General features: G+C 40.1%; 1 protein-coding gene across 1 annotated transcript in view; it reads right to left on the reverse strand.

The window, feature by feature from the left end:
- PDE1C (phosphodiesterase 1C) overlaps window positions 1-15,082 on the reverse strand; it is a 135,559-nt gene extending 120,477 nt beyond the window's left edge. The window contains exons 1-2 of the mRNA XM_018565264.1: window positions 14,991-15,082; window positions 5,042-5,155 (exon numbers count right to left, since the gene is read on the reverse strand). Coding sequence (XP_018420766.1) covers window positions 5,042-5,155; window positions 14,991-15,082 — 206 coding nt within the window. The remainder of the gene's footprint in view (window positions 1-5,041; window positions 5,156-14,990) is intronic.
- Between the last annotated feature and the right edge of the window lie 995 nt (window positions 15,083-16,077).

A 16,077-nucleotide genomic window follows, 5' to 3' on the forward strand; every position in this document is an offset into this window, starting at 1 on the left:
CTGGATTTACATTTTAAAGTAGACCTTACACTAGACCTTGACACTAAAAATAAGGTCTGCTTATTTATTTGCTATCCCCACCCCCATATATCACCTTACCCCCAGCTTTCACACTGCAGACTGTGCCATTACGATCCTTTTAGGGAGATAATGAGAACAACAAGAAACCCTATTCCCAGCACAGTGCAAGAGCATCTTCTCTCATCGTTCCCACAATCCTACTGGAAAGATGTCCCCAGGCACAGGATTTTTAATCACTTTAAAGCAGCAAAGTAAAGCTGGTTAGAAAGACAGTAATAGCCACATTTTCAAATGTATTATATTAAAGGAAAATAAGTATGTGCAAAAGTATAGTAATCAAAGCCAAGTATTGAATATTTTAAAGGTCTGCAGTAACAGAAATGTTTGCAAATAAAAACCACTTATATAGGACCAAATGGGTCTCCGAAGAAACATTATAATATATAGTCCAATGTGTAGGTTGCAACAGTAAACATTTACTGCAATTAGGTTTTTCAGAATGGTCAAATAGTCTGGAGCCTATGGTATTCAAATTCTAGGAGGGGAGAAACTGCTTCTTTTTCATTATCATTTCCCTTTTTTTTTATCATGTAAGTTTTTTGGAAACAATATTGAGAAAATAATATTTCACTTTAAGTTAAATAGAACTGCCCTGACAGTGTTATTAGATAAAGGTGCTTGGGGAGCACATACATAAAATTCAGCCCTGATTTTTGGAACAGTTGCTTGACATTCATTACCCAAGCAGCAGTGGCATACATTGGGAGGATGGTGTACCGCCACTTAGGGAGTGCTGCTGCAGCCCACAAATATGCTGCCAGATTAGGGTTCCCACTTGGCCATGTGAAAGACATTTCAGTAATTTGTTCAGGGTCCTGTCAGTACAATATCTATCAATCTCCAGCTGTTGTCCTGCACCTCTACAGCAATACCCATGATGTGCAATCATTCTCCTCCTCAGCACTTTCAATTATATGAATAAGGGGCATGTTCTACTTATGAGCATCTCTGTCTTTCCAGGATGTCCATAGAGCTAAAAGCCCAGGAGAGGTATTGTGTATCTGCTCATATCTCTATTAACCTATTTTAGTTATCTATTTATTTATTCATTATTGCCATTTATATATTGGCCTTGCATATGCAGCACAGATGATGGCAGTGTACTAGACACAGTAGCAGTTCCTATAAAGGGAGGAAAACAGTGGTCGTGCTGAATCAGTTAAGCTAACATTTGGAAGTGGAAAGAGAGCACTGGACCAGTGTGGTTATTCTGTTGGTGTTCCTCATCCAAGAGTGGTGAAGTGTTTTGAATATGTATGATCTGGCTAATGGGTAGGCAACTTCCACAAGCCAAAAGATCTACACAGTATCTTTGGCTCAACAGTGAACCCAATAGATTTTGGGATTGAATTGCCACACCAGCCAAACCAGCTGCTGACAAGTCTAAAGTACTCCCATCAGAACTTAATACAACTTTCAAGCTGCCGGGATTGTAGTCCACATACATGATTTCTTTCATTAAGTCCTGATGAAGGGAGTGTGTTTTGAACCCCCCAAAATGTGGTGGCTGCTCTACCTGAATGTCCCCTTACCCTAATGGAATAAAGTTGTTTCTGAATTTTTTTAATTGGTGTGGTTCTTCATTTCCAAAATCTACTGAATTAAGCTGACCTATCCTCTTTTGCTGAGATTTATAATAGTATAACTCCACGGTGGCAAGCTGAGCAGAGAAATGGACAGAACACAAACTAAAAATACATTCCTTTCTCCCTGTTACTGACTGGCTGCAACAAGGATGTTATATAGAGAGAAAGGGATATATAAATGCTGTGAGTTCTGTCCTTCCCTCTCTCTGCTCAGCCAGCCCCTGCGGAAAGATAGAGTATGGCAAAGTAAAAAAAAAGCTAGTGTGGAAGCTAGTGTGCCATATGCAGTGATAGCCTGCATTTGTCTGCCTGCCTCTAGGCCTTGATGCCCATTATTATCAGGCAAGAGCAAGCCTTATCCAACCATCAAGTGAGCGAGACCAGTTGCGTAACCAGAGTAATGGGAGCCCAGGGCAGAACAAAATTTTGCCCCCCAGTGATATGTGGGGTTGTACAGGTAAAATGAGAGCATGCTGGGACATATAGTAATTGAACTACAAGTTCTAGCATACCAATATTGGCCCTCTACGCCCCCCCCAAAATATTACCCAGGGAACTACAAGTTCCAGCATGCCCTCCATGTCCCTGTACGCCTCCAAATATCACCCAGGGAATAGTAACAAGCTGATTGGCAGGCTCCAGTCCTCCTTCTGTGCAGACCTTGGGCAAGTCGCTGTAGGGAAGGAGCCTGCCAATCAACTGGTTATCATGGCAAGTGGGCCATGGTATTTTTTACTTTTTAATCAACTTTTTATTTTTTAAATGTAATAATTTTTTCTTATTATTTTTTTACTTATTTTTTATTGTTATTTTTATTTAATGATTGTTTATCAATTTTTTTTCACTTAACTGTATCGCTATCACACAGGAGCTAACAAGCACCTGTGTGATAGCATTTGGATGTGACAGGTTCTCTTTATTTACCCTGTCACCTCCAAGACAGGAGTTCTAGCACAGCACTGTGCTGGAACTCCTGTGACAGGTGAGAGACTGCTGTCCCCTCTCACTGTTTACATGGAGCAGCAGGGTTACCAGGGATCCCAACCTGAAAAAAGCAATTTCAGGGAGGTGCCCTTCTCATTTTAGGGAGGTGCCTTCTCCCCATCCCCCCCCATCTGCTGGGGGGAACAGGGGGAGGAGAGAGCACACCCCCCTGAAATGATGGCAGATAGCACAGGAAGCAATAGCTTCTTTGCTATATGCAGGGTTTTTTTTCTTAGTATAATAATAATAATAATAATAATAATAATAAAATAAACAGCATAGGAATGCATAGCTAGATTCATATTGGTTATTTCACTTTGCAATAGGCAATAGCAAACTAGCTATTGTACCCGCCCTCTGCTGCTGTCAATCAGCAGAGGGGGACCTGATGGAGAACTTCAGGCCCCCCTCTGCTGATTGACAGCAGCAGAGGGCGAGTACAATAGCTAGTTTGCTATTGGCTATTGCAAAGTGAAATAGCCAATAGGAATCTAGCTATGCATTCCTATGCTGGGGTTTTTGTTTTGTTTTTTCTGACTGACGACGGCCGGCGGTTCCGATATCAGAAAAAAAAACAGATCGCAGGGAAAGGTTTACTCAGCTAGATCCAGCAAAGTAAACCTTTCTGGGACAATAGAGCCGGATGACGGAGCCAGCGAGGAGAGAGGTAAATGCAGGGGGAGGAGGCTGCCGTCTCGGCGACATCTCCAAGATCACATGTACACAAACAATCGGCTTCCCCACACTACATTTAGTCCTGCTTGTGCACAGCAGGACTAAATGTAGAAACTAACTTACCGCCTGGGATTCCACACCGCTGCAACCTTTAATTCCCCGGGTCTCGCTTGTCACGGCCTGGCGCCCCCCCTTCCCAGCTGTGTGCCCAGTTGTTACGCCACTGAGCGAGACACATACAAACAACTGAGGGTTCTATTCACTAAGCCGACTGAACAACCGACTGTTCGGCTATGCACTTCAGGTTTGTACTGATGATTTCAGAATCAGTCGTACATCGGGTGGCTTCGTGTGGCTTTGGGTTGGCCGAACATACTCAGCAGACTCCTTCCCCTTCCCTTCGTAAGCCGACAGAGCCACTTGGGCCGGTGTTCTATCGATAGTCCCAACTTATCGAGTTCTGGGATCGCCTGACTTCCAGTTTCCTTAGAACTACGAGGTTTCCTCAAGATAGTAATAAAATGAACTAGGATCACAGTAATCCAGCAAGTTATTTATCTCAGGTGCCCCACTCAATATGGTCGCCGGTTGGGTGGGGCAACTCAGATGAATAACGTGCTGGATTACTGTGATCCTAGTTCATTTTATTACTTAACTGCTGTGGTGTATGTGTATAGAGCGATGCCGCAGATGGCGCTCGTGCAGAAGAACTTTTTTGTGCAAACCTCTTAGTTGTAACGAAAGTGGAAGTCAGGCGGTCCCAGAACTCGATAAGTTTAAACTTTCGATCAATCACCGGTGATCTGTCGACACTTATCGAGTTCTGCGACCGCCTGACTTCCGGTTTCGTTACAACTAAGAGGTTTGCCCAAGAAAATTGTTCTGCACAAGCGCCAGCCAAGGCATTGGCCTATACACGTACAGCACAGTAATGAAGTGATAAAATGAACTAGGATCACACTAATCCAGCACGTTATTATTCTGAGTTTCCCCGCTCAAGGGGCGGCCATATTGAGTGGGGCACGTGAGATTAATAACGTGCTGGATTAGTGTGATCCTAGTTCATTTTATTACTTCATTGCTGTGCTGTATATGTATAGGCCAATCTAGTTGGATCTGTATGTGCGTTATAATTCATTGAAATTAATCGATTTAAAACATTTTCGAAAATTTTAATCAGTAACCGCCCCTCATACATTTAGAAATACATACAATAATTTACTTTTTAAGTCAGTTCCAAACATATTTACATTGTTATTATAAACTGATAGTCAACCTTATAGTAGCTCCTTCTTAAATATATTTCATTTAACAATTGGAATGTTTTGATGAAAATTCATACAATACACTAATTTCTCTGCAGAGAGCCAATTAAGAATCAGTCTACACTGACATACATTATGTGTAGACATTGTGCATGCAGCAGAATGACCACTCAAATAACAGAATAAATATTTCTTGCATTAAAACCTGCTTAAAGTGACCATGTCAGTGACTACAGGATGATCAAACCTGTGGGAGGAACCACAGTGTGTGGCGGGGTAACTTGTATTTGACATATCCCACAGTCAAATACCTGTTTAGTATTCTAGAAATTTTTTTCAAGCAAATTTCACCTAAGCAACTTAATTAGTAAAAGTGTTTTCACTTTACTGAAATTCTGATGACAGCAAAATTAGTAATCATCACTACAATAAAACTTCTGGGTCTCTCACCTTGTTTCATCGATATAAACTGACTCAAGCACAGTGGCTGCATATTCCAGGTTCTTTTTCAGGTCCACTACTGAAGCTTCTCCTCTCTCCAGCTGTTTCACCAGACATCGTAACCTGCACAACACATGAAAAGAAAATATCTCAGAATCGCTACATATTGAAATGTAATTATTAAAAGCTTTTTAAAACGGCTGCATTCATTTCATCCAATATCCTGTCATAATTGCTATTACATGTATTCTTAAGGATTCATTCTAATTAAAAATGAATTACTGGATAATTAAATGGTTCTCTTTTAAGTGTAATTAAAGGATAATATTGTTGTTAGAAGTGAACATTAGGCAAAATTATCCTATGCTGTAAAATGCAGACAGAAACACTTGTGTATCTATTTCATATCTTATATCTTCCATTATCACCATTTTCAGCAAATAGTAGAAGCATTATGCTCAGTGCCCTTATTAAAGTGAACCTCTACTTTCCCAATACTAAACATGGTAACAGTTTCAGCTTATAGGAGGGACCAGCCACTCATTAACCATTGCTTACACACACAGAGGACATTCTCTCTAATACAGCTTTTGGTACCTAAACAGCCCATTGTTGGGCCCAATCACTGTCAAATGGGGGTATGGGCGTGGGAGCATAGTCCTCTGTAAATTTCAACTTACTTAGTACAGTAAGTCAGAGCATATGCAGGAATCTGACAACAAATTGGGTTGGATGTGAGTGCGGAAACAGTTCGTAGACACTGCTTGTGGTCCCTCCTGTAGTATGCCCAAAGTCCAGGTTTACACATAACACTGTGCAAAGCACATTTATTAGTAGTAGAGACCAATTGCTACCTCTCAAAAACCAGTATTTACCAGATACGCATAGTCAGTTAAATAAGAGCTGAATTATGCTTTTTGGTTGTACGTAATTACTCAAGCTATTACTGTAAATAAAACATTCATACAATGTTGTGATCTCTTTAAGTAAACCCACTATTAAAAGTAAATTACACATTATTTAATAGGGCACAAGACAACATAACTAAATGAGATCTTTCTTTTGACTATTGTACCTTTTTCTTGCCTTGCATAAAAAAACATTGTTGCCAAGCTCCCTTCTATAATCTAAAGCATAGGGAGTCTATGGGATTGCTTTACTGAAGGCAAATAGACGGTTCATTTTGCAATGGAACTTTTTTCATAGCTTAGTGAATGAGGTGAAACTCTGCTGACTTCCATTATTTAATTAAGTGCAAGAAAAAAAACTACTTATTTATTTTCCTTCCAAGTGACTGGGTATTCTTTGCAAAATGAATGTATTACCACATTGTCTAAGCTAAGGGATAACTGAACTCCCTTGCAAAGTTAACTTTGAATCAACCCCATATGTATTTATCTAGAAGGAGCATTGTGGTGCTTTTATGTCAAAGACTGCAGAGAATCAATTGTCTTAAATAAAACAAACCTTTATCAGAAGATGTAAGCTGATCACACACTTTGGAATCTGATTGAACCATTTCCATTAGCTCTGTCAACAACTAAGTGATGTTAGGACCTACTTAGACAATCCATCCAGTTTATATTCAATCAGGTTGGCCCTTGCCCTACATAGGTGCTGGTAAATCTTAAATACAATTGTGTAACCTGAATGTAACTTTGCAGTAAGATAAGAGGATTGGCAAGGCACTGTCAGGTTGCCGAGCCAGTATTTCCTAAGAATCTGCCATTTTATGTAGTGACTGACTCAACACAGAAGCATGCTTTTAACACACTAAAGCACACTAAAATTATTCACATGAAGTCGATCACTTTGAAATATCTGAAAAAATATCTCTTGAATGTATCACTTTTTTTCTTATTCTGCCCTACATCTGTGGACTTAGTTTTGCAGTTAAGGATGAATTTGCAAAACAGCCTTGCACATTTAAACATTTTATCATTTGCCATATTAAATCAGTTACTATGTTTGTTAATAGTTAAGGTACTTGAATGCATTTTGAACTCCTGAGTTTAGTGTCACTTTAAGTTGTCTCTTAAGCAGACATGATTACTTCTTTGTCAATTATCTGCAAGGCACTGGAAAGACAATTAGAAAAAACCTTAATGTGATAGCTTGAGCTGCCCCTGTGACCGTGTATGTTTCAAAAGTTGATAGCAGTTATTTAAAATGTATTTGAGTTGTGCTGAGCTGCAATAGAATGAGGGGGCTAAGCTTTGTAGGTGATTTTAATCTCATGCCAGCAAATAAACCTCAGGTTGAAACATATTAAAATCTAAGGTTTGCATATTAGATAATTGCCAAAAATATCATTTTACAAATATTAAAAATAATTATGTTGTTTGCCCTTTAGCTTTTATTGCATACATTGATGCAGTTATTTTAATAAAATGGATATGATCATGTTCAGATTTTGAACCTCCAGAAGGTAAACTGAAAAAAGTATTAATTTATGCAAAAATGTGCACTGCTAATATAGCTTATAATCATGTTAACGCTCTTCTAATTTTATGCAAAATAAATCCTACCAGATTCATGTTTATGTTTAAACTGTGCATGTTAATTAACATTTGTAGCTAATTACACAAAATCACATTTTCTTTTAATTTTTTTCCTACTAAATTACTCTTTTCATTTGTCATTTATGTCAGGAAAAGCTCAGACTAACAAATTGATAGAAAAAAATATGAACCATAGCTACCTTTGTCATGCACATAATGTTCTAACATGATTTCATATTTTAGCCATCCCCATGCTGGATGTCCAATACAATTTAAGGTCACCCTATGTGTCACATGTTGCCATATAATGAAAGGCTTATGTGAGACCACACAAAAGAATGCAAAAGAATGTCATTTTGTCCAATGTCATTCTATAGTCCAGTTGAAATTCATAATTACATATTTACATAGTATTTGAGATTGAATAAACACACATGTAGGTTTATGATACAAGTTAGGACCGAATCCGGTCTTAATCTGAGCTTCTCCAAACCCGGAAGGAAGCCACTGCTGCCTTGTCAGCAGCTGCCAGGAAATTTCCTGCCCACAGCGGATGGGATGCTGTGACATTATTGACATTATAGGCTGCATGGCATATGTGCTTCATGTTTATGGGCTCAGATTCAGGATATATGGATAAGGTCAATAATGTCAGCACAATCATCCCACCCCTTTGTTTATATGCCTCCGTGGGGCAGGGAATCCCCCTAGTCAGCAGTTGATTTGGTGGTGGTGATGTCCACCATAGTATAGGATCAAAATAGCTGCAGTTTCAGAAGTTGCTATTTGCATATTCAAGCATGCTGGCTGTGAGATGCCCAGGGTACCCTATGAGCTGTTTATACACACAGGCAGACAAAATTACATCTCTGCTAGCAGTTTAGCAACTCATCTCAAACTGTCAGTCAGCATTAATGGGTGAACTCTGGAGGATTCAGTAATGATTCTGGTCTGAAAGCTTTTTTTTTTCTTTGTATCCCAAAGCAAGTGTCTCTTGTAAGACATAATTATTAACCACAACTTTGGCTAGACCCGTGTACCAAAACATGTATTCCTTAGCTTTGGGTAAATTTTCTCTTATAACAACCCTTTGTATAATTCGAACAAAACATCCAACATAACATCTGTTACTGTTTATATGTGAATAATTACTGTGTAAGTAATTGAAATCTGCATCATTGGTACCCATGAGGAATTACAGTCTACTAAAAAAAGCTTTTTCATGACAGCCAATTGTTACAACAATGATTGATTCAATTTTTCAAAATACTATTTTACAAGCAGCAGGCGGCTTCAAGCGTCAATATCTCCTGCTTAAACATAGCTTCATACAAATATAACTCACGTCACCACTAGGCTTTTATTTCTTTTACACTTCAAGCCTCGAAAAGGAATGATTAATAGCACAATATGCCTTGTATTTTAATGGTGAAAGTAGTGAAAATTATTCAGCGAGTAAAAATTAATGTGTGATATTTTTCTGCAGGAAGTGATATGTATATGTTGACAGCGTGTGCACCAAAAGGTGGATGAAAATCTGAGGAAGTAAAATAACCCTGGTAATAAGGAATAGAATAAGATATTGCAACTATCCTGAATAAAGTAGGATATGGGAAGGTACTAGTCAACTGGAACTAGATACACTTTAGATTTACTGTAGATTTGTACTTTATTATGTCTGGCATTTACAATTTATACCCCATATTATTTAATTGTAGTGTTTGTGCTGTGTAATATATTGAGGGGAATTTATCAAAACTGTAGGAAACAGAATCTGGAGCAGTTGCCCATAGTAACCAATCAGCTTCAATCAGAAACAATTGTCACACAAATACAAATGGTAATCACAAACTTGACAATGTTTATTCCTGAAGTTAAAACATGCTGTAAACAAACACAGTCTCCTCCAACTCTAACATGTTTCACCAAAGGGCTTATTCATAGAGATGAATCTTCATTAACCTCCCTGGCGGTAATCCCGAGTCTGGCTCGGGGTGAATTTTCAATGTTAGGAGCGGTAACCCCGAGCCAGACTCGGGGGTTGCAGAGAAAAATGGGGAGAGAGCAATCCAGCCCTCCCCCTGTCACGGCAGAGAGCCGTGACAGGATCGAGAGGTGAGCGAACCTGGTATGTGTTCGCTCACCTCCCGATCTACTGAGCCGACCTGTGACAGTCTCATTGTCACAGGTCGGCTAGAACTATGAGGTGAGTGGAAATCACTCATCTCATAGTTCTCCTTTAATAAGCTAATTGTGAAACATGTTAGAGTTGAATGAGCCTGTGTTTGTTTACAGCATGTTTTAACTTCGGGAATAAACATTGTCCAGTTTGCGATACCAGTTGTTTGTGTGGAAATTGTTTCTGTGAAAACCAGCATCAGGCTGCAGAATGCTTTTCTTGCCTGCACCGACAAGAGGGATGGGGCCGTGTGGCCATAGGATAAGGAATATGAGCAGTGGCTGCTTTGTGAGTTCAATCAGCTTCTATCTTTCATTTTCAAAGCTTAACTGAACAAACTGAAAATTCCCCCTGTTGTGCTTATATATAAAGCATAATAATAATGGTCTGATATAGTGAAACTAAATCAAGTATGAGCTCTGCCACTCTGTCTAGCATTTAAAAACAGATTTAAAGTGAACATGGAGTTCTTACTTAAATTAAAGTGGAACTCCTGCCACCTCTACATGCCTGTACTTGATACCTGCCAGCACCTCTTTTTTGCGAAAGTGACACACACTGCTAGTCATCTCTAAGTTGATAATTTTGCTATTGAATATTGCCAAGTGTATGGATGCCTCATAAAACTTTACACACACTCCTAACCACCAAAGGGAGTATAAGTAGAGAGGTGAGGGTCTCAAAATATCTCTGCTAGACATGGCTCCATAGCAGGAACATTTTTCTGTATAAATTCCCCAGCAGAATTAAAGAGAAAAGCAGAAACCCCCAGATTGATTGTGAACAACCTTTTAAAACATAGGGGCATGGCCAGCCCAAGCCATAAGTGTATTGATGCTTAGGGCCAGTGGCAGATCCCCAGTGGAGTAATTTTGGAAACTCCCTAGGGCCTAAGGCTTCCAATGTGGCCATATTTGCAAGGTACTTAGGGCATATCTCGTACATCCAGGTCTTCCTCTGGCAAAGATTAGCTGTCATTTTGAGAGCAGGGTCCCTCTATGGAATGCGGGAGCTCAAACAGTGGCTTCTGTGCAAATGCACCATGCATAAAGTATTTTCAGATTTCACTGATAAATATGTTGAAGCAATATTATTGGTATAATATAGTTACTTGTGGAGTTTAATGGGCAGTTCTTGGATCTCTTCATAATGTGAGGTACAGCAACTTCACAAGTCAAAAAAATAATTATTCATATTGTACATAATTGAAATGTACATTAAAAATGAACAGCACAAGAGGAACTTGACTTAATAAGAACTTGACCTAATAGGAGCTCATAAAAAGCTCTTTGAATAATTCACAAATGTATTTGCCAGCTAAAAAACACTGAGCAAACTGTATATCTAGCAGCATTTTGCTAATCTCCCAGAATTAGAATTCAAGCTCTATTACTGACTATGAACTTAGTGTGTAGTGTGCAAACTGTAGTGCAAACTGCTAGAGGGAATGATTAAGGACTATTTAGTAGAATTTGATCAGGCTAATGGTATAGTTAGTGATCATCAGCATGGGTTTAGGAAAGACCGTTCCTGTCAGACTAACCTACTGACTTTTTACGAGGGGGTAAGTAGAGATCTGGATGGAGGGAGGTCGGTAGATGTGGTATATCTGGATTTCGCTAAGGCTTTTGATACGGTACCTCATAAACGCTTACTACACAAGCTAAGAGCTATGTGCATAGATGATGATATATCAATGTTTGTACATAGAATTGATGTTATTTCCTCACAGCTACCGATCAGTTTCATAGTTTAAGAATAGGTTTGTCTTGATTGGGGAGGTAGTAAAAAAAAGGTTAACATATAAAGACTTGGGGTTGCCACCTATTTGGTTGGTACATGGATATCTTGGATATCAAGCTTTCTGTTCACGTTTCCGAAAGGTGGCTGGGTTTCCTGTCTGTACCCAGACGACCTATGCAATTAAAAAGAAGGCTGAATCACTAAAGCATTTCAGCAAGAAATGACGCTCCTAGAAGCTGTTTTCTTTTGCCCCGAGGCTGTCCTGCAACTGTGTTAAACACTGTCTCCATGACAGAATAGCACTGTTAAAAGGTACACAATTGGGTATCTCACCTAAGAAAATGTAATGTGTAGGTAGGGAGCTGCAAGCAAAGGTACAGTCTGATGAGAAAGAAGAGGTGTGAAGCAAACAGTGGTTGCTCTTAAATGTGTAAAAATAATTGTTTTTCATTGGAAAGTAGGAGGTAGTTGGAGATGACCATACTGGAGGGTATGAAGAAAGTGGAGAACAATTTGGGAGTGAATAGATATCATAAAATATTTCACAAAAAAAGTAATTAAACTGGTTACCTAACTAAATGAGAATCTATGGCCAGGCTATGGACACTGAAGTATCTACATATTCTTGACATGTAGTAAACTTTAAAACAAGCCCTCGCTGACCTCTGTAGTTGCAGGCACTATGGAGATATTCATTCTGCTCACCCTTCCAGTAGTTACTTGACTGTCTTCCAGTCTTATATTTTCTAATATAAATACAGACCAGGTGTTCTTGGAGGAGGGGTAGGGGTAGCTGAGTTGTTCACAGAACGGACTTTTCAGTATATTTGTTGTGAATTATGAGGTTGAATTTCTCCATAAGGACTGTAGCTAAGGTCATTGATAGTTTGTTTGAACTATTGCTTCTTAAGAATATATAAATATTTATATGACCATACCCTGGTTATTGATTTACTTTAAACGCTTTGTAAGGACATAGGAAGACAAATAATAAAGCTGAAGAGTCAGTGCTGTTAGTAAAGCAAAGGAGTTCGGACATTATGGGTCCTCCAAAGCAAATTCTACTCAAGGCTCCAGATTTTAGTGGTACTTTCATAACTGCCAATGCCCAGTTTTAACTTCAAGCCTTGTATTATTGCACCACCATAAAACACAATCACTCATACTAAGGGATGTCCCGATACCACTTTGTTAAGACCAAGTACAAGTTCTTGCCCTCAGGTACTTGCCGATACCAATTACCGATACTTTTTCTCAAAGGAACATTTGAATTTTTTTTCTAAAACAACACAGACTGATGATTTTAGGGCTAAATACAGATGTCCCTAAAGCAGAATACAGATGCCTGCAGAGCACAATACATGTCTCCAGAGCACAATACATGCCCACAGAGCGCAATACATGTCCCCAGAGAACAATACATCCCACCACAGCACAGTAGATCATTGTGCATTTTTTTCTAAAACAACACAGACTGATGTCACCAAAGTAGAATACAGATACCTTCAGAGCACAATACATGTCCCCAGAGCACAATACATATGCACAAAACATTATACATGTCCCCAGAGCACAATACATGTCCACAGAAAACAATACATGTCCCCAGAGCAGGGACGGACTGACAACACACGGCCCCTGGGCAATATGAGTTTATGAGGCCCCTTTGTGCTCCACCCATATATAAGCCCCACCCACATGTACATTCTTGTGTTACAGGAATTTTTTTTCCATACTATTTTTAAAATAACAGGTCTATTCACTAAAAAGTGAATTGCAGGGGAATTGGTAGGAGAATCTCAAATCTAGACTAATATACAGTAGGCAATTTGGAAAGTGAGCTAAACGGCAGACTTTTTCTGGTTTGGCTATTTTGACCTATTGTGCAATTATCCTGAATAGCAAGAGAATTAGTAGGAGAATGGACAGGAGAAATGAATAATCTAGGACCGGAGTGGGGGGTTTGTGTACATATTGCATGTGTGATGATATGCAAACCCCCACCACCCCCGTGCTCCAGTGCGCCCATGACCAGAACCACTGCACGCAAACCTCAGACCAGCACAAATGCATGCAAGAGCTCAGACCAACACCAATGCATGACAGACATCAGACCAGAGCCAATGCCGGAGATACATCAGACCAGAGCCAATGCAGGGCAGACATCAGACCAGAGCCAATGCAGGACAGGCATCAGACCAGAGCCAATGCTGGACAAACAACAGACCAGAGCCAATGCAGGACAGACATCAGACCAGAACCATTGCATGAGAGTCCCAAGAACAGAACCAATGTAAGTAGTAAGAAATGCACAGAGTGGCAAATATGCAGCATTAAATAACGCAGAGTTCAATAATAAGGAAAGCAAAGCTCAGCAGCAAGTAACGCACAGAACGCAGAGGTCAGAAGGTAGTAGCACACAGAACGCAGAGGTCAGAAGGTAGTAACACACAAAATGCAAAGGTCAGAAGGTAGTAACACACAGAACGCAGAGGTCAGAAGGTAGTAATGCACTGAACACTGAGGTCAGAAGGTAGTAACGCACAGAACACTGAGGTCAGAAGTTTGTAGCGCACAGAACACAGAGGTCGGAAGGTAGTAACGCACAGAACACAGAGGTCAGAAGGTAGTAACGCACAGAACATAGAGGTCAGAAGGTAAGTTTGTAGCGCACAGAACGCAGAGGTCGTAGTATTCAGAGAACACAGAGGTCAGAAGGTAGTAACGCACAGAACATAGAGGTCAGAAGGTAGTAACGCACAGAACGCAGAGGTCAGAAGTTTGTAGCGCACAGAACGCAGAGGTCAGAAGTTTGTAACGCACAGAACAAAGAGATCAAAAAGAAGTCAAAGGAAATCAAGCCATGATTTATGGGAATCAGTAATGTTATTACAAAAAGGCCAAATTCTCTTTCCTACTGTCTCATTGTTCACAATAGTTTGGCAATTCGCTAACAGATTGCATCTGATGCTGTCTGGGAAGTAAATGTTCAACATATTTAGCCTTATTCACATGTGACATGTGCTTAATATCAAAGTGACAAGATGTAAAGAAGCATAATTTGTAGGTTTTTGCTCACCTTTTCTCCTTCTTTGGAAAAAAAATTAAAAAGCTGGAAAATCGTGGATGCTGCTCTAGAGCTGTGGAATGTCCCCTGCCAGCACCCCCCCCCCCCCACAGCTCTGTCTGTACGCAGCATTCCTCAGTGAGCCGTCGGGCCGGGACTTAACACGAAGGACGAGTGGAAGATGGTGTTGCAGGACAGTCAGTAACCCAAAGAGGGTGACAGCTGCTGCGGGCCCTCGGACTGCGCCCGAGTGCCCGAATGGTCAGTCTGCCCCTGCCCCAGAGCACAATAAAAGTCCCCAGATAACACTATATCCCACCACAGCAGCACAACAGATCCCACCACAGCAGCAGCACAATAGATCCCACCGCAGCAGCAGCACAATAGATCATACATCCTACCAAAGCTGCACAATACATCCCACAGCAGCACAATACATCCCACCAGAGCAGAAGGCTGCAATCTCACCTGGGCCGCATGTGGATCTCTGCAGTGCTCTGCGTTGAGCGGACAGGTGCTGGTGTTCGGGGATGTACTGTGCTGTGTGTGGGGCTGTCCATGACTGTGGCGGTGCTGGGAAGGAGGAGCAGGAGGTATAGAACTGGACAGGTACTGCCAGGGACAGCTACTGCCAGGTCCCCAGCAGGCTGCCGAGGTCCCGACAAGAGCGGGAACTCAGCAGACGCTGCGGTTAAAAAATGTAAAGGGTCGGTATTGACCTTAAGGACCGGGGCATTTTCACGAGTACAAGTCCTACTCATAATATATTAACCAGTGTATTTCTATTGGTCAACATCAGTTTGGTAACAAAAGCTACAAAGGGAGAAGGATATCCTACTGATATTGACAGGTGTTTTGAGGATTTAATAAACCCACTGTTCCATTACAGAGAGAAGACCAAGGCAAAAGGAGATGTTCACTTCTCTTAGAGCAAACCTATACAGTATGAAATATGGAGGCAACCATGGCTAACTTTTGCTTCTGAAAGTCCTAGTTCTCTGGCTGTCATGGTGATCTAATAGCTTCAATACTTTTCTAACCACAAGCCTGGAACAAATATGCAGATCATGAGTTCTGATTTCACTCTCACCCAACTTGCTGTGTGATTGTTCCGAGTCAATAGCTTAAAAAGTCCTAAAGCCAGAGACAGCCAGAGGTCATATTTTTCTTATATAATTTTATTTATTGCTATTTCATCATAAACAACTCATGGGAATATATGTTATTGCCATTAAAGTGCCTTATAGTATTCATAAAGATTTCTCTGTTCTGCAGAAATTTCTGACCACAAATAATACATTAGAAATGTACGGATGCTGTAATTTTTGTTGTATGTTTCAGGAAGACACAATGAGGTTGATTTACTTAAGTAGTAAAGCATGTTTTTTTTCCGATAAGTACATTTTCACCTAGCTTAAGGAATGAGGTCAAACTTCACTTTGTAAAGATTACTGAGTCATATGTGAGAAAGATTAAAACAAACAAGAGTCTTACCTGCATATGATTGGATGATTGAAGAAAGCACAGATTCACTTCATTCACTAAGCTAAATGAA

Source organism: Nanorana parkeri, unplaced genomic scaffold, assembly GCF_000935625.1.
Source record: "Nanorana parkeri isolate BGI_ZX_2015 unplaced genomic scaffold, ASM93562v1 scaffold826, whole genome shotgun sequence".
Classification (NCBI taxonomy): Eukaryota; Metazoa; Chordata; class Amphibia; order Anura; family Dicroglossidae; genus Nanorana; species Nanorana parkeri.